The sequence below is a fragment of the Ambystoma mexicanum genome, chromosome 4p (genome assembly GCF_040938575.1).
Source record: "Ambystoma mexicanum isolate Mex_15411 chromosome 4p, UKY_AmexF1_1, whole genome shotgun sequence".
Classification (NCBI taxonomy): Eukaryota; Metazoa; Chordata; class Amphibia; order Caudata; family Ambystomatidae; genus Ambystoma; species Ambystoma mexicanum.
In genome coordinates, this window is record NC_090927.1 from 447,098,385 (window position 1) to 447,121,989 (window position 23,605).

The window sequence follows — 23,605 nt, forward strand, 5'->3', positions numbered from 1 at the left end:
TGAGACTTCTAACTCTAAAAAACATATTTTTAGTAGCAATTACATCAGCCCGAAGGGTGAGCGAGCTACAGGCTTTATTCTGCAAGCCTCCTCGTACAGTCTTTTATAAAGACAAAGTAGTACTAAAAGTAAAGGCCACTTTTCTCCCCAAAATTTTCTGAGTTTCATCTTACTCAGAAGATAACGTTACCATCTTTTTATCCTCTTCCACTTCCTGGGAAGGAAGAGGAAAGGCTTCACAGGCTTGACCCTAGACGTGCACTGAGCTTGTACATCTCCAGATTGGCATGGTTAAGACAGGATGACCAGTTATTTGTGGGCTATTCGGGTCACAAACGGGGACTGGCAATTACCAAGCAATCTATATCCAGATGGATTATAGTAGCTATTTTGTAATGTTACAAACGGGCAGGTAAAGATCCTCCAGAACACCTAAGAGCTCATTCAACCAGGGGCATGGCAACAACTTCTGCTTTACAGAGGGGAGTTCTGATACGGGATATATGTGCAGGTGCCACATTGTCGTCTATACACACCTTCACAAAACATTACAGATTAGACTCTTCTGCGGGTCAAGAATCTGTATTTAAAAAAGCAGTGTTGCATTCAGTGCATTAACAACCATAAAGAATTCATGTCATATTAAATTCTACTCCCTCCTCCAAATTACGTAAACTGCGTTGGGAGTGTATTAAAGATAAGGAATACATGGGAGGACACAATCTATTCGAAGAACAAGTTACTTACCCCTGATGACGTTCTTTCGGATGGATGTTCCTCCCACGTATACCTTATCGCCCCTCCCAACCTACCCCGCAGTGAATTTCTCCTGTAGTTGCAGGGTACGCTCTCTCAGTGGGAGTAACGGTCAAACACAAGATAAATGCCTCACTCGTAAAAACAGAACTGAGGCCAACGGGCGCTGTGCGTGCTACATATACCTGGGGTGATGTCGACATCGAGACGGAGGCCTCCGAGGGACTTTAAACACAAAACTTCCTTTAAATTCAACCACTCGTTTCTCTGTCGTTATTTGAGTGGCTTTTCAAAAGGTATGTCATCGATATAGGCACAGTTGTCTGACCACGTGATCCACCCATTACAGGTCACGCAACTGATGCACATTACATGACACTTCATCAGTTCCTTGTATACACGGACCACTTCTTTGCCACCTTTTTTCTGTTACTGCTTTCATGCATTCATATGGCTTTTGACAATGTTCGTACTCACAACTCATACAATTCCTTCATAGATTTAGAAAATGCTGTTTTCCGACAAGTCCCCTTTCCAATTCTTTAAATGGTTCACAATTGCTCCTTAATATCTTCCCTTTAATTTGATATTGCAAAAGTAATTGCTTTTGTTTAAATCGGTATTCAAAAGATCTGGCTTTCATTCATATCGGTATTCAAAAACCAATGTCCTCACGGGTTTAAAAGCCTGTTTGCCATGCCTGGTGCCCCCCTTTTCTAGCCTGACTCTCTGGTTGTTGAGCACGACGATGAAACATGGCTTCTGACCACCACAATCCCTCTCTCTCTCGTGCAGCGCCTCACTTTTCCTCCGCAGCGGCTCTCAGTGGCTTCATGTCTGCCAGCGATGCGTCTCTCGCAGCTTGGGCCGTACTCTGAAGATCTGCCTGGTCACGGCTGTTTCCTCTCTGCAGTCTGCCACAGGCTTCCAGCTTCCCTCAGCTCTTCTTCCCGCTGCATACGCTCTGCATCTGTCGGGTGGTCTCGAGTGCTTTTTCTGCTATGCCGCCTTCAATAATGGTCTGCGCTCCTCCAGCAGCCTGGGGACCTGCTTCTCGAGCTGACGCCATCTTCTCTGTTCATATCAGTTTTAAACCTCTGGCCAGGTTTATTAGTCCAAAAAAGACCAGACCGTTCACTACCTGTTTGGGAGTTCTGCATTGCTCTAGCTTGCCTCCTCCTCGTTCCAGTACCTTACTTGTGTAAGTGATTGTGCGAGTCAATGGGAGAAGGATCCATTGATCTTATTTGCCTCTTCCTCATCCCTGTACTTAACTGGTGGATGCTAGCAGGTGATTCACTGAGAAAATGGGGAAGGGAATGACAATAGCCCACAAAGGCTTGGGAAAAAGGAGGTTCATTATAAAAAGGGGAAAAGTGGCTACCGTGTCTCACCTAAGACTACCTCACCTCCTCTACCTAAGTTACCTCCCCCCACGTAGTGCTCCCTCTCATGTTCATCCCCAGGGTCAGGATCCAGTAGCTTCTGCCTTTCCCTGGTCACCTGGATGGAGACATTGCCAGGGAAAGTGGGGAGGATACCCACAGATTACACTCTTTAGTGCACATGTTCCTGGTGATTGTGGACCGTAGGCGAGCCCCAGGTTGCAGGTGGTGCCTCTTGAGTCATAGGTTGTGAATACTCCTTTAAGCTGTCTGAGGTCTGGTGGTCTTGGGGAGAGTGCAGAAGGCCAGGCTTGCACTGACGTAGGTATGGGTGCTGCGGCAGGGCCGTGGTTTGAGCGAAATTGTTGAGCAATTGCTGGGAGAACCCTAAAAAAGCAGTGGCAGTATTGCGAGCACGTGGAACAGGGTTGAGGGTGTGAATGCGAGTGGAGCCAGGCAAATGAGGGACTCTGGACAGGTGGGGGGTTGATTCACACAGTGCGCTTTGCCTGAGGCTCTGCGCATTTGTGTATGGCAGTACTGATGTTGGGTGAAAATTCAGGTGAGTTTTGGATGCTGGTAGCGTGATGCCGTTGCAGGCTTTCGTAACCTACGTAAGGAAAAAGGTGGGCGGTGGGATATAATTTGCTCAACCTGAGTGGATGAATGGACCAAGCTGCTGTGGTTTTGGCACAAATACCCATGCGAGAGGATAGCAGCAGAGCGCTGCATGGCTTACCTGCAGCTCCCGTATCCACGGTACTGGATGGCGGCATAGTTGTTCTTGGAGGCTGTCGGGAAGGTTTGAGAAGGATGTATATCTGATGGTGAGCAGGGCTGTGCACCCTGCCCTCCAAGCCCAGACAGGCACAAGCAGGAGTCAGCCTTGCTTGTGGGCCTTTCTGCAGTGAGCCTGCCGGCTCTGGATTGTGGTGGCCCATAGGCTATTCAGTAGCCAATCTGAGCGCTGCTGAGATGAGGCTAATGCCAAAGCTGTGGGGAGAGGCTCATTGCGGCAAACTGTGGCGGCCATCTTAATGTTAATTGCGATCTGAACCAGACGCTTGAAGCAAGAGTAACAGGCTTTTCAGGAGGGATTGAGCCCAGGAAATGTAGCTTTTCGACAAGACAGAGAATATTAGATTCGAATCTCAACGCTCATAAGGCCCGGATTTGAGAGACAATGCCCATATGCCGAAACAGGTGTCATCCAAGAAGGACTGAAAATCCAAAATAAAGACTCTATATATACTACTGAATTGGAAGTCTCATTTATCAATGATATAAATAACATAACAAGGAAACAACTTATCTTGGCGCAAAAAAGTGTAGGCGCATTCCAAATTTGTTTCGTGTTTTACTTACTGAGTAGAGGAACTTGCTGTCTCTGTAGTGACCTACACTCGTGCGACAAAAAAAAAAGAAAAAACAATAAAACATCTAATTTCAAACAGCAACTAAATCAGGTTGTGTAGGTACAAGCATTTGATATTGCCAAAAAGTTCCTCAAGTTCAAAATAATGTTAATTGCAGTCTTGTTTTTCTGGCTGTATTTTCGGGTACTGATGGCTTCATTTTAATTAAAGATGCTTACAGTGCTCCGGGCTGGATTATCAATGATTCTGGTTGCAGGACTGTTGGCATGATTCAAGTTAGATAGCTTTTCGGAGCGGCTGGATTCAATTTCCCCAACGTAGTTTCCTACGTAGGTGGCTTCATTTAAGCAGATGGATGGTGTCTCCCTGCATGAGAAGGGCAATTCTGGCGGGATGAGCTCTGAAAGTGCTTTTGTTTTACAATAAGCCATTAGAAGTGGGGTTTCGGGGAACGTTGAATAAGGGGGTTTCCCATTCCTCCTGACCTGCACCCCTCATCATGTGATCCTTCACAGAACACCAACCCCAGGGTCGGGATCAGAAAGCGTCTGCCTTTTCCTGGCCACATGAGAAGGGTCCCAGGCCAGGTTTTCTGGGGGAACCATTGCTGATTCATCACACCATACAGCATGAACAAAAACACTACACTAGTTTACTCTTCAGCACTTCCCGTGAAGGTTCACCTCAATCATATCTAGGACAGGAGTGTGGCTGAGTGTCTTACCAAGTACGTCGAGGTTCTCTGGAGAGAAACAGTGCACTACAGTTCTAATCCTTTGATGGCGTGGAAGTCATTCAACATTGTTCATACCAGCGGCCCGCCTACACAATCATTGGGCTAAGCATAGTGTGTCTCAATGTCTTAGTATCTGGAAGCTGGGTGCACGGTGGACACTTTCTTCTGCGCTGGGATACGACCTGCTGCCCACACACGTCAACGGCAGTAAGTGCTAATCTGTGCTGCCTCAACACCTTGCCGTGGTCTCCAAAGTGGGTACACACAGTTCGCTTCATTGCTTCTCACCTTCCTGGCTCTTCTTTTAAATTTATGCCAAAGCACTGCGCCCCCTATGCTGCCACTACAGGCATAGCTAAACGTGCGGCAGAGGGCAGGTGTCAGACAAGTAAACATGTTTCCCCCTCTTCGTTTTTGTCTCAAGTCACTTTTTTTGGCTTAAGGAGAGGGGGCGGATAACATGGTAGACCAATTCCACCTTCCCCATCTCTCCTCTACCGACAGCTCGTGCAGCCCCTGCAAGGGCATCAGCTCTGTGAGGGCACTGGGACTCCTGTCTAATGAAGCCCACATAAAAACTTTACAGAGCTCCACTCAATCTCCTCGAGGCTGCCCACAAAGAACCGTGAACCTTGCTGACAAATGCACAACAAACAAAGTTGATATGAAAATCACAGACTTTTATCCTGTACAGGGCCCTGCGAGTAAATAGGAGGTAATTGACATTTGCAAGGACTTGGAGGAAAAACTCATGACTTCTGTTGCCTGTCTGGGTAAAGGCATTGATCACTCTGAACACGGAACATACAGAAGTAATGTTTAGCTCTCCTATATCACGTGCCCCATTGATGCAATTTCCTACCAGCCCGGTCCCCATGGGGAATAAGCCCTCCACAATGAGGGACACTCTAGATCTCCCACTCATGGAATTGTTGTATGAAGATAAGAGCTCCCTGAGGGGGTAGTGACATTGGCAGAAGTATCTTGGAACCGCAGGTACTCACCAATTCTTAACCGGAACGCCTCATGCCCGATGTGTCGGGGATGGCTCATGACCCCGCAGAAGAACAGAGCTTTTGCACACAAGATCTTGAGGCTAGCAGCTTGTTGGCTGTTATGTTGTCCATTCTAGAAACTCTTTTCACACAATTGACACACAAGTGTGACGCCACTGCTGCAAAGCTAGAAGCTGTATGTGCCAATTTTGACAAGATAGCTGACTCTCTAACTGAGCTGTTGAAGGCCTCCTACCCCTTGGCTAGAGGCATGGACACCATTGGTAATAAAGTGAGACTGATTCTTGCCTCGCTTAAAGTTGAGTCCTAGGAACATACCGTGACCCAAATGAGTGCAACTAGATTAGATGACAAAGTGACTAGGATATCGGACTCTACCTCCTGGTATCAACGAAGAAGGAAGAGGGTAGTGTGACAGGCCGTCCTGTATAATCTGGCAGAAAAAAAAAAGAAATCAATTAAGACACTAACTGAAAACACAACAGGGGTCGCCTTTTCTCCCCTAAAGCAAGCTACCAGGAGTGTAGCACAACACTGAGGAAGAAACATATGAGTTTAAGTAAGGCTCCACAATTATCTAATTGTGCAGCGGAAATCTGTTTGGAGGTCGAGTGTTCAGAGGAAAAAGCTCCTGGTGGACCAACTGTTCAATGTAAGGCAAATATGAAATCCAAACTTTTGCAGTCTTAAATGACGACCAATGGCGAGTATTTGTAGTCTTTTTTGTTTTTCAAAAGTAGTTTACTGGTGGTGCTGCATGCAGTAGTTTGTTGCTCTCTACGCTGCACACAGCTAATACATAACACTGAAAAATAGAAAAACTGTTGATGTGCTGCAAAAAGGTTTTTTCTTGCTAGTGCTTTTAAAATTTGTTTTGCTCCATTATTGTCTTTGATTCAAACATTAATGATAGCCCCCTATCAAAGAAAAGATCTTCACCTACGTCCACAAGACGAAAGGGTGAGGTTGTGTGGAAAGCTGATCTGAGGAGAGGTTGCCTCTGCATGAGGAAAATGATAAGAAGAAACAAACTTGCAGATTCGGAATGTGTGTCGCTGGATATCTACTGTTTCGTCTATTGCGTTGCGTTGCATTGTCATGTGACTGAAAATAAAATAAAGATTGTAAAAAAACAAAAGAAGAAACAACCTTGTAAGAGATCGTGCTCTCCAAGCAGATCCTCGCACTGGCATTTTTCTTTCTCTTTAAAAAGGAGAGCCACTGGCTCCAGAGAATCTCTAGAGAAGGCAACTTGGGTCCCTTTTCCGACCCAATCCTCCACCCAGGAGAAATGGGAACAGTATCGCCTCAAGATGATTGACATCTTCGCTAAGGCACCGGGTGCTTCTGCACCTACTGTTCTTACGATGCCACTGATGGCCTTGACACCGACAGGACCCACCACCTCTTCTGGGACTGGCAAGGTACCCGCTGGGGATAATTCCCGTCCTGAATGAATATGGGCTCAGGCCTGGACCCAAAGAATGATGAAGTCCCCCCAGCGCGTGAGGCTCTGACTTCGGGTGTTGAGGTCTCTGTGCTGTTTCTGGTGTTGTAGGTGTTGGGGACCCTCTTCCTTTAAAACCCTTTATGTCTAAGATGTATGCCACCAACAATTATTTGGGGGGGTGGGGAGGGGTCAGGTGTCCTTTTGGTGGGAACCTTTGGTCTCCAGAGAAGACTTCTCAGAGTTCTGTGAGGAAAGTGAAGGTGTTCAGGGGTTGACCTCGGATCGCCAACAGGCCGATGGTCTGGACACCTCACATGAACTGGACATTCTTCCAGTCCCCGTTAGGCCTCAGGCATCTTTTCAGGGACTGGTGGCTAATCTGGCTGATACCCTGGGGCATCTGCTCCATCCAGGCCCAAGATTGAATTCAAATGAACTGACATCCTGGATAAAGGCCCCAAGAGGGGAAACGCTGCTACCCTTCAATTCAGCAGTAGAGGCCCTTGTACTAGAGGTGTGGGAGAGGTCTGCATCTGCCGTTTACAGGGAGATGGCTAGGAAGCATCTTCCCGCCCCCTCAAATTTGGCTTTCTTGTCCACTCCTGCCTCTCAACAGAGCTTAGTGGTACAGGCTGCAGCTGCGAACCTGAAGTCATCCACCTTTCCTTGTCTTCTCGCTTGCAAGGAGAGTAAGAGGCAGGACACCTGGGGGAAGAAATATTTTGCATCAGGCAGCCTCACTCGTTGTGCAATTAACGATGTTACGCCTTCTGCTAGGGGGGGTCTGGGTTTTCATCCCTCGGACTCCTATGTCCTGCGAGGTAGAGGCCAGGCAGCCTCTGGTGCTTCCCGAGGGGCAGGGGTCACTGCAGCCATCACCACCCCTTTTCCGCAAGCAGCAAAAGCTCTGTGAAATCTACCAAGAATCCCCTGTGCCGGGGGGGTGGCTGGAGGGGGTGCGGTGGGCTCTTTCCCTGTTCAGCTCGGAATGGTCCAAGACCATGTCTGATGCTTGGGCCTTGCAGGTCATCCAACAGGCTTCTGTATCCCTTTTGTACAATGTCCCCGGACCATGGCCCTCACACCTTGCCTCTGCATTTAATCCTCTCGTAGGAGGTCCATCAGCTTCACTCAAAGAGTGCAATAGAACTGGTACCACACTCGGAACGAGACAAGGGTTGGTATTTCACTTATTTTCTGGTGCCAAAGGAGGACAGTGCTTGGCAGGATCCGCGGCTACAGAATTTGTTCCTATGCAAGGACCAATTCAAGATGGTTACTCTAGCCCAGATCCTGCAAGCTCTCGATCTGCAGGACTGGTTGGTATCACTCGACCTTCAGGATGCCTACTTCCATGTGCCTATTCATTGAAAACCAACAAAGTACCTGAGGTTCGTGGTGGGCCAGCATCACTTCCAGTTCAAAGTCCTGCCATTCGGTCTTGCTTTGTCTCTCAGGGTTTTCACCAAGCTGCTAACACTGGAGAGCATTCAGGATGGAGAGCATTCATGTCTTTCCCTACCTGGACTGGCCTGTGCGAGCTTGCTTCCCCGACCTAGTGTCAGAGCACCTGCTCCGCACATCCAATCTGTTGTACAGCGTGGGCTTTTCCCTGAACTTCAAAAAGTCTCAGGTTTCACCCTCCCAGTCACTCTGATTTATCAAAGCAGTTTCGGACACTCACCTGGACAGGGCATTCCTGCACAAGGAGAGAGTGGCAAACATACTCAGATACCTCAGATGGTCAATGTCCTCCAATCGCAGGAACAAGTCTGCCTCAGCCTGTGTGCGCCTACTTGGCCTCATGGCCTCCTGCACCCTAGTGGTTCGGAGGCGAGGCTGTGCATGAGATTGTCAGTAGCTCCTCAGTTGGCAGTGTTTGCAATTTCAGGACCACATGTCAGACCTCCTACAGGTTTCAAACCGTGTGGCTCAGGATCTTGTGTAGTGGGCCATGAGAAACAACTTGCTGAGAGGTGCTTTGTTTCGTCAACCCTGACCACAAATGAAGGTGGTCCCCCATGCATCTCTGATAGATTGGGGCGCTCACCTGTCAGAACTGACAGTGAGCAGACTGTGGTCTCCCACAGAGTGTCAAGAGCATATTAATTTGCTTGAGTTGAGAGCAATAGCATAGCCCTGTTCGCTTTCCGCCTCCCTGTGAAACAAAACTATGATGATCCTGACGGACAACACAGTATCCATATACTACTACCTCAACAAGCAGGGTGGTGTGGGGTGCTTGCCGCTAAGCAGAGAAACAATGCGACTGTGGTCCTGGGTTCTGGAGAACGGCATCTCTGACTGCTGCTCATCTTGCCGGAAGAGAGAATGTCACATTGGATGCCTTGAGCAGAGAGACTTTGGCCTTCGACAAGTGGGAGCTGTGCCAGGAAGTTCTGGAGGAGATCTTTTCCTTTTGGGGAACTGCTCAAGTAGATCCCTTTGCTTCCAGTCTGAACAGGAAGTGCCAGTTCTGCTGAAGGTAATTTCCACATCAGGGAACTAAGGGCGACGCACTGACAAATGGACATTCAACCTCCTTTATGCGTTCCCACAGATCCCTGTCATTACGCTGGTTCTCATGAGATTGTGTCTGTTCGGGACCATGTTGATTCTGATCGCTCCGGACAGGGCCCAGAGAACGTGGTACCTGGAGTTGCTGTACAAGTCCATCTGCCCTGCTTTGCACATCCCGGGGAGAGTCGACTTGCTCTCTCAATCAGTAGGGCGGGTCTTCAACCCGAACCTCAGCAGCCTGAACCCTCATGCTTGCTGACTGAGAGGCTAAGATACAAGGAGTGGGACTTGTCGGACGACGTCCTTGATGTTCTCCTATCAGCTTGGTGACCCGCTAAAAAGTCTCCATTTATGCCAGCAGGTGGTGTAACCTTTTGGCTTTGTGCTGCGAGAGGGATTTGGACCCTTTCATACTGTTAGTTATCCCCTGTTTCGGATTTGTTTGCTGTCCTTGGTCTAGTCAGGCCTGCAGTTCAGTACTGTGAAGGGATAGCTTGCCACCATTTTGGTTTTTCAAGAGGTCGTCGGAACAGGGCTCGTTCTTCACAATACCCATTGTTATGCAGATTTGCAGTGTTTTTGTAACCATTTTGCTCCGCGCCAGTTTGTGGTTCCTGCATGGGATATAAATTTGGTTTTGACACTCCTTATGAGCGTTTCCATTCCTGGTCTATTTGGTTGCTCGCCCTTTACGTGATTTTCCTGGTTGCCATACCTTCCGTGAGATGGGCGAGTGAGCTCCAGGCATTATTTGTTAAATCTCTGTATTTGTTTTTTTCAAAGAGAAAGTGACCTTGAGAGTGAGACCCTCTTTTCATGCAAAGGTTTTTTTCCTCTGCCTCATCCTTCCAAGGCAGCAGAATGATTCCATCAGCTGGACCCGGTGCAAGCCCTCAGGTACTGTCTTTCGAGCGAGCAGGCCAGGGCAGATGCTGTCAGGACTGTGACTAAACAGACAGTGTCAAGGTGTATCATTATCTGCATTTCTGAATGATATGATCTAACTGGAAAGGATGTGCCTAAGGATCTCGGAGCTCATTCTACCAGAAGAGTGGCTGTCATCTTTGCCCTGGAGAGAGGAGTCCCTGTCCTGGATATCTGCCCAGCTGTAACGTGTGTCTCTGCACACGTTTTCCATGTATTACTGCTTGGATTTCCTTTTCGCCAGGAGACCAGTTTTGGTAGGGTGGTCCTCCAGATTATTCTGGTCTAGGTGCTACCCTTGCTTTCCTCCCTTCTCCACATCTACGTACTACTTTGGGAATCTATCATAGATGAGGAATACGTGGGGGTGGGGGGGAAGAAATCCATTAGAACAAAATACTTGCCTCTCTGTAATGCTCTTCCTGATGGTTGTTCCTCCCACAGATTTCTCATCGGCCTCCTGCCCTACCTACCCTTCTTGGCAGATAGCCTGTACACCATTAGTTCCACTGTCCAAAAGCATCAGACTGCTCGGGAAAAAGGGTGTAACTGGGGGCAAGGCGCTACACTGTATACTGGCTCCAATACCATGTCTGGGGTGTAGAGGCGTTGGACGGAGCAGGCATGGAGCTGCGCTTTGCCCCCTGGTGGTGGAATAATTTCCAAAGAACAGGTGCACTGTGCATAAGTTGTCATAGATGAGGAATTTGTGGCTGGAATATCTATCAGAAATAACATTACTGAGAGTTAAGTCATTTGTTCTTTGGGAGAGACTTCTCTTGAATGCCCAAGATGAAGAAAACTAAAATGATGCACCTAGTCTTATTGTAGATCTAACTCTACCTTGCAAGGGTGCAGTAAAGAAATGAAATGGCGGTTGGTGCCAATTTACTTTAAATAATAAAATGCAGCTTCTTTGTAATAATTGGATAGCACATTGATTTACAGTGTTTTTGTAAAGGGCTCTAGTGCCTTTGGACTCTCACAACGTTATGAAAAGCATTGTTTTAATGTGAAAAAGAAAATGGTACATGGGAAGTATTAACCGTTTACTGTGAAAACCCTGCAATTGTTTTCTGAGCAGAATGCACAGTAAGTTATATTTTTCTCTTTGCTTTGAATACTCTCGTCCAGTCGTTCGCAACCCCCGCCTGCTGAAAGCGGGGGTCTGAAACACTGCCATCATTATCAGTGAAAGGTGGTGCGCAATAGGACAGCACGCACAGACGTCCTCTGTTACTTGCGTGCGTCTGCTGCACAACCTATACCTGCTGTCTCTACTAACACGAGCTTGAAGCCAAGTTAGCGAGGCGTTAAATCCCCAACCTTGCCAGGCTGACAAAGGGTGCTCTGTGTCACTCGCTGTTTCTACACTGCAAGAAAACAAGTTGGAAATCGGATCTAGAACATTTCTCCTGATGTGAAAATATATTTCCTTTGCCGATTAAATACATGAGTAGAGGATTGTTTAAGAGTACATGGAGTTTATTAATGTAGAGTGCAGAGTGTCTGATTGCACCCCGTGCTCCTCCAGGTTACTAGACTTCTGGGAGGGCGATATCTTTCCTTGCTTCTATGTCCAAATTTTAACGTTGATCCGTGTGCTTCGTTTCAGGGGATACTCCGTTTTATGCAGATTCGCTAGTAGGAACATACAGTAAGATCATGGACCACAAGAATTCACTGAATTTTCCAGACGACGTCGACATTTCCAAACATGCCAAGAACCTCATCTGTGCCTTTTTAACGGACCGGTATGTACTTACATTTGAATATCTTGTGAATTTATTTTGACAGATTCAAGCAAAACGTTCTCTGCAAGATGGTCTGTGAAGGCAGGGGTGTGAAGGCTAATGGCACATTCCACCAGATTAGCATTACTGTATTGATAGTTATGGATGTTCTGGGGGCCGCCTCACAATGTTTTCAGAACATTTGTATATAGAAGGTAAAGCCCAATTCCTGCGATTTCTATGCACTAGATGAATAGGTGTTATGATTATATTAGTGCAAAGTCAGCTTTGCCCACCTGTGCCAGAACCATAGCTTGCTCCAGATCGCTGCAGCATTATCTTAACTCGTTGAACCATCTTACTGGCGCCAGGGCTCCAACAGATAAAAACAGGAACATGTGTGTTACTCTCTTGAAGCAACTTTGTTCAATGCAAATGAAAACAAGTGCACACTTTTATTTTCCCCTCATCAAGTTTGTCACATGTTATTTTTTCTTCCCAATTTCTAATTGGTTTTGATGCGAGATTTAACCTGCACCCTCCCCCCCCTGTGCAGCCATTCATGAACCCCTCCACTGCCTCCCTCCTGTGGCATGTTGCTTTGGATGTTGAATTTCATTCACTTCTTGCATGCAGGGTCTCTGTCCCAACCAGACTTGCATAATCCAATGTCTTGCTGTTTGTGGTACATCCACACATTTACCACAACCTGCAGCGAGGGTAGGGTGATCGTAGTCCATTAACCACCTCTTTAAATGAAGGTGATGGTCACTTGGAGTATTGTACCTTGAAACTGCCCATTAAACAATCACAACTTCTAGGGATTCAAGCTTTATTCCTTCCGTTTTTAACTAGTTTTTTTTGTTTTAACAATTCTTGTTTTCCTGAGATTTCTTTAGTTTTGGATCACTTGACTTTTCCAGTGTACAGAAATAGTTGATGTGCAAGAAGAACACAGGAGTACACTACTTTGGCCTTTCTGTTTTTGTTTTTTAAGGAGGGTTATTTTAGGGGTTTTAGAAGTAGACATTTGTCTCAGTGACATAAATCCCAAATCGTTTTGTCGTTCCTCTTTCCCTAATGCTGTGCTCCTCTGTTGTCAGTTGCCACAAAATATTCCTGTTCATTCTGGATTTCCTTATTTTCTGTTCGAAAACAGGAGAATACCTTGATTTTATATTTTTGGTGCTTACTGATAATGATTTTGCCGGTTTTGTGTTTTCGCTGGGTTTGGATATCTGTTCTGTTGACTTATGTATTGTTTTTAATATATCGATTTTCTTACCTAGTGCTGTAGGAACATCACACAAAGATAGAGGTATAGCTTCAGCAGGTAACCTCTTTACTAACATTGCCAAAAGCAAAGAACAATAAAGTTGATTTATACCGGGGTCAAGTCCTAAAAATAAAAATGGGGGGACTCGTCAACAAGTGCAATGGGATGTGACGTTGCCAGTAATTCACATATCAAGGTGAAATATGCACATTCCATTAAACTGGCTTTACATAACCACCAAAATTGCACAGGACGAATGGCATTTGCCTTTCATAAAATCAACACACACACACAACCAAGAGAGGATATTTTCTTCTAATAGTCCCAGAACCAATACACATGTTTCCCCTGGAAATTGCAGTACCGAAATGGGACATTTCACCTTTAGTTGGTTGTTAGTTTTAATTTTCATCAGATTATATAGTGCAGTGGTGAAGTGTCTGCCTTATAGATCTGATGACTACAGTTCGATCCCGAGGTCGGCTATAATTCATACATTTAAAAATGGCTATCAATGTTTCTCATTTTAGCTGGGGGGACCGAGTCCACACTCTGAAAAAAGTCGGTGGACTGCGTCCCCCCGCGTGTACTCTCAACTTGAGCCCTGGATTTATATAAAGAAAGAATATGAAACATTTGTCTATGCACCTCTCAGGGGGTGATTATTAGCAATTGTAGTGCATTAATCTGAGCCCATTTCCGAACTCCTCCTCTTTACGATGATGGTGTAGTCTGGAGAAGGATAAGTCTGCTCAAACAAGAGCTTCCCAAGAGACTCGATATGTAACTGAGTAGGCAATTAACCTCCGATGGTGTTATTTAGAAGACAAGCAGAGGCTCACAGGGTGGGAAGAGAGGAAATAAGGGATGGGAAAATGCACACCTAATAAAATTGCAATTTTTCCTACACAGCTAACTAACATCTGTCTCTATGGCAAGACACTGAAGCATCAATTATTCACTGGTTTAAAGTGAAACGCCTTGAAAGTAGAATACATTTGTGTTACAGAGCCACATGGTTAAAACCAAGAAAGAGGGTTGTGCAAGTCAATCCGGCGGTGTATGGTGGATCCCTCGGTGCCTCTTGATGGCTTCTGCAGACAACTCCCAACCCCCTGAAAAAAGAGGTGCCATAGACCGCTGATTCATAGAAGCATGTGCTTTCAGCTCTTGAGCATAGCCTACCCAGCCCAGAAACATACACATCTAGCACATGCTCAGGAACTATCCAGCCATAAATCCAAAATCAGCAGACCGAGTTCCAGGGAAAAATCGGAGACTGGGGTCTGCACAGTAATTTGTTTTCCAGAGTCAGGCTGCCAACAAAGTCCAGGCCACATGACTCGAATATGGTGTCCTCCGTTTTTGTGTTCAGCCTGTGAGCTGATCAGACACCATTAATCTTAATAAGGCTGCCCCAGGCCAAGGGGCAGGATGAATTGGAAACAGTCATTCGTGTAGCACACCCACTGAACCTCACACTTTGAACCACATGATCGGAGTAATTACCCGTTGCCCCAGCTACACAATGGTTTCGGGTGCTAGCAGTTGTGTGAGAGTTTGGTGGGGGATGGAATGTGTTGGAGTGAGCAGCGAGTGGAGCGAACGGGTAAAGCCACTAGGAGGAAGTAAGGAATTTGAGAGAGTGCGATAGAAGAGCCAACACCAGAGACAAGATGCCAGAGGTAAATATTAGATTGAATAGGTTGGAGGAATAGAGTAGAGGAAAGAGCATCAAGGAGAGAGATTATATGTTGGAAGGATAAAAGAGACTGGAGCTGAGTGAGATAAAGGAAAAGACTGAGCATCAGGAGGAGGAAGGAAGAGTGGGGTAATCGGAGGGACCTAACAAATCCCAGAATTGATCTAGTCAGATGGACCAATGGAGAGGGAGAGACAGGAGGTGCTAAGCAGAGACAATGGAGCCTAAGGTGAAATGAAGCTAAAATAGCTGGGTAAAATCCTGGTTCGCCCTGCGGTAGAGCTAGTTAGACCTGAACCCCAGAATATAGAGTCCAGAAGAGCCTATCTGGCAGCCAGAGAAGGACTAAATCTGGTGGACCTGAGAAGTCCATCATTGACACTAAAATAACTTTTGCCAAACCAAATACATCCAAGAGGGTCTGAACTCTGGAGAAGGTAGCAAGCCAGTGGCTAGCAAATCTTTAAAAAAAAAATATATATATGGATGCGCTTAGCATAATGCTGTAATTGCATCAGCCTGAAAATCAACTCACAGCAGCTTGGGAAGAAATTCTGTCAAAGCAGTCTGTCATGAATGGCCCTGGAGAACCAAGCTAAGCCGATGACCTTGAGGGCCTCAGACCCAGGCACAGATATTTGGGAAGGACATATAACTGTGACCTGTGGGACCGAGAATGTTTTTGTGCTCTTTTGTTCACAACTGTGTATAGGGAGAAAAAACCAGAAGAACTGGAGAACTCTGGACTCTCAAATCAAGAGAAAGTAACCTGTTCCGGAAGGAGTACCTTTGTTTGCAGATCATTTCCTGTTCTACGGACCTTTGTCAAACTGTTGCCAGGGCAATGATCTTTGCAAAGACTGGCCTTGCTCCTTGTGAATATTCCCTGCTGTTCTTTGTCCTTCCTGTTATTTGGGTACTTATTCTGCGTTTTACATTTCTCTCTTACCATATAACACAGTAAATCAATCTTTCTCAGATAAATGTTTCCTCTTGGTCCTTTATTGCTCCCCCCCCTCACCATCACAATGTCCAGACATACTAAGGAAACATCTGTTCGAAGCCTGCTGGGGACTACAGCCCAGATTCTAGCAGGGAGCTGTAAAGTTAGATGTGTTGCTAGCCACTTAAGATAATACATTCTTGCAGCTAGGCATGAACTGCAATGACCTTTTGAGAGAGCAGAGCAACCTACAGCCAGAAGGTAACATCTGATCAAAGAAGAAAACCTGCAAAAAAAGAGGAGAGCTGGTGCTCTATTCCCCAGAAACTGATTGGAGATTAGGAATTTGGGGGATTTAGAATATTAGGATGTATTTGAGTCTACAGAATTATGGGCTTTTGAAACTAAGGAACATGAGGTCTGATATGTACTGCTCCTAAAAGCAAACTATTTTCCCAAACTTTTTTGTTAAACCTCCACCCTGACATGATTTTCTTAGTTGTCCCTTGTCTGATAGGCCTTCCTCCAACACCACTTTTTAGTACAGTAAAATGTTGAATCTGAGCGTGAGTCTCAATTATACTGTTAATCCCACTCCATTACACCACACACAATTTTTGCTGTCCTGGAAAACTTTGGTAATTAGTCACAGATGAACATTGTGTATGTCTAGTAGTGTTACAACACAAATAGATGAAAGCCCTCTGGACATGGAACGTTTTTATATAAGAAACCAGTCTGAATGACATAGACACGGCCATGATTGATTTAGGAAGTTATAACAAGAGGGAGACCCTTAACCTCTAGTTTCTGGGGTAAATTCACTTTCACACAAAAATGTTCATAGCAGGGAATGGAAACTATACAAATTTAACAGTTAAATTGCATGCAACACATTGCACAATTTGTAAGTAAATCCTGAAAAGAGATTTTAGTTATCTGTTGTAATGTATCTGGTTGGGGGGTTGTGGAGCACCGGGATGGAATGTAGACTGTTCACATGGAGCTGTGGAATTTGGTTCTTTAGTTTGAGTCAGTTGGCTGTCTGTTCCTCAGTGGACAGGTTGGGGGTCTTTATTGTTCCTGTAACTTGATGAATTAATCATACAGTTGACCGTCAAGCGTGTGGCAACCTGTCATTATATTATCATTCCAAAAATATAAAGGAGCTAATAGATCATCTGATACTATTAAAGCTTGTTTTAATTTATTTTGATTTGACATGACATACATTTGACATATTCAAAAACATACAATGAATACAACTGTGCAGTAACTGATGGACAAAAACACATATGATAATTCTCCAACAGTGTACAAAGCAGGAAAAAGTGCTTGAAGTGTCTATATGTAAACACAAGAACTTGTAAATTGATGGCTGCCCTACCACTGTAGCCTTTATTATTTATTTATTGTTATTTATCTGTTTCTCCTCTGCTTCGCACTTTCCACTTCTCCCCCTTCCATGCACTTTCCCCTCTCCCTCTCCCAAGCACTTGCACGTTCTCAATGTCACTGGGCCTAGTAAGATCGCAGTTTTGTTCTCCCCTGTTCCCCTCCCTTGCCTTGTTGTGCTCAAACCCTAGTGTACGGGCACGATGGAAATAAAATATCAATACCAATACACTTACGTTTCAGTGTAGCTAGGTCAGAGTCATACCAGGAATTACACTTGGCTTTGGACTTCAAGCGGATCCTCATGACAGGGGCAAGAGCATAAAGAGTATCAGAAATGGAAGAGTAGAGAAGGGGACAGGGTTGTGTCTGGGTGTGAGTCAGCCAGAGGAGGAGAGGGGGGAGAGAAGGTAGCAGCGAAAGCCTCAACTGACACGCGCTTCATAAGTCGGATGTCCAAGAAGGTAGGTGGCAGTGTTCGGGTGAGCTTGGCTTGGGGGGAAGAGAGTGAGAGATGAGGAGAGAAGGCAGTGGTCGCTACAGGAGAGAGGAGTGGTCAGAGGGCTAGAGAGGGGGAGGCCAGAGGAGATCAGGACATAGAGTGTGTGTCCTGCAGAGTGCGTCGGCCCAGAGGGGAGGATAGAGAGGGTGAGGGAATCACAAAGGTCGCGAAAGAGGAGAGATGAGGGACAGGGGGAATCGAGGTGGATGTTGAGGTCTCCAAGGAGGAGAAGTTGAGTGCTAGAGGTCAGGAAGGAGGAGGAGAGGTCAGCCCACTCAGAAAGAAAAGAAGTGATTTGCCCAGGGGGCCAGTAGAGAGTAGCAACAGTAATAGAGTGGCTAGGAGAGATTGAGAGCCTGCAGACAAGGCATTTGAAAGAGGAGTAAGTCTGAGTGGGAATGATATTGGCAGGAATCCACTCGGGAAAGATCAGGGCTACACCCCCCACCCCCGGCCCGGTGTATCTGGGTGCGTAGAGGATCTTGTAACCATCAGGGAGGGGAGTGTCAAAGCTTGTGACAGAGCTGACCATGAACCATGTCTCGGTAAGACCAAGGACATCAAGGTCCAGTTCTTCAAGGAGCGGCAGATGTCAGAGGAGTGTTTGACAGCAGAGCGAGAGTTGAGGGTGGCAAGATGAAGAAGGTTGCTGGCCTTAACGACCTTCCAGGGAGGGGTACAAATCAGAGGTACGCCCTGCAAAGTTAAGGGTAGCCTGAGGATGGGCAGAGGAGGAGGGAAGAGCGGTGAAGGTAGCCAAGGAATGAGAGGAGGGGACAGCCGGAGATTAAAGGAAGTTGATGAGGTGAGGGAAAGGATGACTCTGGAGGAGTCAAATGAAGCCAGGAGGACTTCCCAGCGAGTGCCACCGTTAATAGGAGGAGGAGGAGACAGGACAGAGCACAGAGATCATATGGGGGTCCATAGATCCGACGAAGGAACAACTAAGAGGATGTCAGTGAGGTTCTGTCTGGATGAGGCGCTGGTATAGGTATCAGCAATAGGGAGACCAGGGTTTGGGGACAAGATATCCTTTTTAAGCTTCTTCTTTCCAGACTTAGTGAGAAGGGAAGGATAGTTGATAGAGAAGGAGTTAGAATAGATGGAAGAAACAGAAAGCGCCATGAGTGGGAGGAGAGAAAGGAGAGGGAGGAGTAAGCAAGTACAGCAGTATAGAGCTGTCACTGGGCTAGCAGGTTACAATCAATGGCCAAAGTTAAATGTGAAAAAACACCAGGTTTAACTTTCCAGTTAAATGCAAAACACACCCAAGTTTGGCTTTCTAGATAAATAAGGGCCCAGTGGTTAAGGAAATTAAGATGAGAGTGAGATGGTAAAGGTGAGTATGGAAACCGCTTCAGATGAGTACATAAGAGGGAGGGAACTAACCCTTGCTGAATGTGGTAAGAGAGTCATGGTAGTCCAATAGTCCAGAGGTAACATCCTCAGGGATGGTATGACTGTGGCAGGAATAGGAGTCTCATTTAGTAGCCATTCAGCGGACAGGAAGATGACGGGAGCGTTAGAGGTGCTCCTTGTAGATGGAGCCGGCTGCCGCCTCCCGGTTTCTCCAATTGGGCAATGAAGGCCCAGGCAACCAATGCAGTGGGAGTCGGGCAGGAAAGGCAAACAATTTGATCCAGGAAAACAGAGAGGCCATTTTGGAGGGGCCTGAAAGCAGTGAAATCAATAGCAATCAGTTGACACAGTGCCTTAAACCAACAGCTGGGTGCAGTAGAATAGAAGAAAAAGCAATTTCCAGCGATCCAGCGCCCACAGAAGATTCCAAAAATGAATTTAGGCGATTTTATTATTATTTTTATTTTCTCAAAAAAACCTGATTGGCGCTCAAAATGCACACTGCTAAATTCAGGGCTTAACCTGCAGAGATCTGCTCTCCAGAGCATGTAGAAAAGTAAGCAGAGGCCCAGCCAGGGCACAGGAGGCAAGCAGCAGCCCAGGAAGACTCAGAAGGAATGAAAGAAGATCCAGGTACCCAAATCCACGGGGTACTGCCTACCCATCCCAGCCTCGACTCCCTCCTCTCCTCCACTCCCTCAAGTTGGGACAGCAACTCTTCTGGTGAAGATCCAGTCGCTTGTAGAGAACCAGACAGTGGAGGAAGTCCCAGCCTCCCAACAAGGCTTGGGCTTTTACTCCAGGATTTTCACTATTCAGAAGAACCAGGTGGGCCCGAGAGTTGTGCTGGACCTTTCCACCCTCAACCTCTCCTTACTGCTACAAAAATTCAAGCTGGTTATGCCAGCTTTTATGGCGGGGACATTGTGCAAGGCAGACTGATTGTGCTCCCTGGATCTGTAGGACGCGTACCTACACGTCCCGATTTGGCAGCCCCATCGTTCTTTCTTATGGCTCAGGATCATCGGCTACCATTTCCAATACAAGGTCCTCCCCTTTGGCCTCAACTCGGTCCCCAGGGTCCTTAACAGGCTCATGAATATGGTGGCTGCCCTCCTCAGAGCCTCCACATCTACCCATACCTAGACGACTGGCGCATCAGGGCTACATCCCCGTAAGCGGTTTGCCACTCTTCCCATGTCCTTATGAACACACTGCACAATCTGGGCTTCTCACTCAATCTTAAGAAGTCGCAGCTGCAGCCCACGCAGACTCTGACATTCTTGGGCCTCAACTGGGACAAATGCTCGTAGAGGGTATTTCTGCTGGAGGACAAGATCTTGGCCATCAAGAGGGCCGCCACCCACTTCCTCAGCAGAGAGGTGACCTCGGCATGGTGGAATCAGCATCTCCTGGGTCTCTTGGCGGCGGTCCTTTTAGCCGTCCCACACCAGATGGAAGATGAGGAGGATTCAGCTGCACTTTGCGGCCTCATGGAACCAGGAGCCGGGCTCTCAATCTGAGATGATCAACGTTCCTCCATTTCTCCACCCGGACCTAACATGGTGGTCCAGGGACTGCAATCTACGGACGGCCAAGCCCCTTCAGATGCCCACCCCACAGGCCACCATCGGCACCGACTCCTCGCTCGAGGGCTGGGGAGCCACCCCAGACGATCTCTCGGTCCACGGCACGTGGACTTGACAGGAGCAGGAATACCACATCAATTGGTTAGAGCTGAAAGCCATCTGGCTAGGGCTCAGAGCATTCCTGCCACTTCTCAGGGGCAAGGTTGTCCTCATCCAGACAGACAACTCGACCAGCATGTACTACGTCAACAAGCAGGGAGGCACCAGTTGCCCTCCTCTGTGCAGATTGGCAATCGGCATGTGGGAGTGGGCCCTGTAAAACGACATCTACCTCACGGCAGTCCACCTCCCGGGGGAATCCAACCTGGAGGCAGACAGGCTCAGCAGGTTGGGAGCAGACAATTAGGAGTGGCAGCTAAACAACCTAGTTATTCAGATCTTCAACAGGGTGGGGTCATCACCAGGTGTATCTCTTTGCCACCTAGCACAACAAGAAGTGCCCTCAGTTCGCCTCCTGGCAGGGACAGGGCCCGGATCCCTGGGCGATGCATTTTGGCTTCAGTGGAACGGCATGACGGCTTACGCCTTCCCACCCACTCTGCTGATTCACAGAGTGATTTGCAAGATCAAGGCATCTTGCCAGCTCTACATCATTCTAATAGCTCCAGGGTGGCCGGCCAGGCAATGGTTTTCGGAGCTGTTCTGACGGGCCCAGCACATATTTTGGTGCAGCAGAGGGGCCAGGGTCATCCACCCTGCACCTCAGAAACTAGCCATCACAGTGTGGCGCCTGAGCAGATAACGCGGCACCTCAGCCTCTCCTAGGCTAATCTTGAAATCATACAGAGCGGAAGGAGCAAGGCTACTGGGGCCCAGTATAAAAGTAAATTGACCAGGTTCTGCCAGTGGGTCGACTCCAAGGAAATCAACCCCCCTCCCCTTGGCATGTACTTTGCACGACATGCTCTCCTTTTCTGCGCACCTTGCCCACTCTGGTGTGCAGATGGACACGTGCCGTACATACCTCGCAGCCATATGGTCTTACAGGAACTCAGAGGAAGAGCTCTTCTCCTCCTCCAAGTCTATTGGTCAGGAAACATTTGATGGGGCTTGCAAGGCTCTACCCCCCATCAAGAGGCTGCACCCCGTGTGGGACCTTAACATAGTCTTGGGCCCCCTCGTGCACAAACCGTTTGAGCCAATGTTGTCCGCGGACATCAGGCTGGTCACCATCAAGACGGCCTTACTAGTAGGCCTCACCTCAGCTCGTAGAGTCAGCGAAATACAGGCGCTGGTCGCCTCAGAACCATATACTACCTTTCACAAGGACAAAGTAGTTCTGTGGACATACCCAGCATCTTTGCCCAAGGTGCAGACTGCTTTCCACTTGAACGAGGAAATAGTCCTTCCTATGTTCTTTGGACGATGCACAGAGTGCTGCACTGTCTGGATGTCAGGTGTGCCCTGAAATTCTACTTGGACAGGACCAAGGGCTTCTGCAAATCGCATGCCATGTTTGTCACTTTCGGAGGCTCAAGACCAGGCCTCCAAGGCCTCCATATCCCGATGGATGATCTCGGCCATCAAAGTAGCGTACGAGGGCCAGCACAAGCCGCTTCCGGCCAACATGCACGCCCACGCAGTCCGGGCCAAGGCAACGGCCATCGCATTTCAGCGCCATGTCCCTTGGCAAGTAATAAGCAGGGTGGCCTCTGGGGCTACTCCCTCAGCTTTCTACAAGCATTACTGTTTGGATGCCGGCTCTAGATCTGATGTGGCTTTTGGACAGGTTGTTCTCAGGAAGCTATTTGCTTAAGGAGGGTCTCCTCTCCACCCTGGGAATTAATTCAGTTGTAATCGTCCATGCAGTATGGAGGAAAGGGGACGGGACGTAAGAGTAATCATAAGTTACTCACTGTAGTGACTAACGTACTTGGTCGTTAGTCCCCTTTCCTCCATACGTCCAACTATCCACCCCCCTAATAATACTGGTGTCATTAGGCAATGTTATTTCTATTGTCGGCGCGTCAATGAGGACTGAGGTGTGGCGCCGGAAGGGCAGAGCCAGGGCAGCACATGCTCCCAACGCCGCAGCGCACCTCTAAATTTAAAGGGGAAGTAGTTTTTTTCTGGTGAAAAAGGTTCCGTCTCAGTGATGCCCATGCAGTATGGAGGAAAGGGGACTAAGGACTAAGAGTACGTTAGTCACTACGGTGAGTAACTTATCATTTATTTGACCATCGATCGTAACTGAGAGGCATTTGGACAATAGGTAAGTACACGCGTCATTCCATCATCCGAGTGTGATCTTTCAGTGCCAACAGAGCATCCCTAGGTGTGAACCATTCTCTTTGTTTGGAACTAGGAAAACCTCTGGCCTTTAATCTGTCATCTAACTGATTTGCATTGAAGTAGAAGTCATCCACAAAGGTGCAATTTCGGCGTGCAATCATGTAGGTATTGTCCATAAGGTTAGTTATCAGACTATTGATAATTATTGAAATTTGGTGTAGTATTACAAAAATGCCCATGTACAGAACTACCAGGCTTGGAGCAAAGGCGAAAAAGTTCTTAGTGAGGGTTATGGGTATTAAATAAATACATTCTGAAGGAACCCTATCTTGAATCTGATATTGATTGAGGTGGTCACGAACACATTCTATGGCCTCCACCTTGTGAGATGCTTGTATATAAGGACATGATATCCATAGTGACCAGCAAATTCTCATTGGGGTCAAATGTGAATCCCTCAAAATTATCTGTGGCAGACAGTGTCCTTAAAGTATGAAGCAGTTAGTTGGCTTATCTGCTTGAGGAAGCAGTCAACACATGTTCAGATTGGTTCCAAAATAGAACTGCAACTAGCTGGTCACAGAGTTTAGTTGCAATCTGCTACCTGCTGCAGTGTACTGCGGTCTTTCTACTCTGTCAGCTGGTAACTGA

General features: G+C 47.1%; 1 protein-coding gene across 3 annotated transcripts in view; it reads left to right on the top strand.

Annotated features, from left to right (window-relative positions):
- The window catches only part of ROCK2 (Rho associated coiled-coil containing protein kinase 2), a 1,440,935-nt gene that overhangs the window by 797,277 nt on the left and 620,053 nt on the right, over positions 1 to 23,605 (top strand). For all 3 annotated transcript variants that reach the window (XM_069605961.1, XM_069605962.1, XM_069605963.1), the window contains exon 7: positions 11,779 to 11,917. In XM_069605961.1, the coding sequence (XP_069462062.1) occupies positions 11,779 to 11,917 (139 nt within the window). The remainder of the gene's footprint in view (positions 1 to 11,778; positions 11,918 to 23,605) is intronic.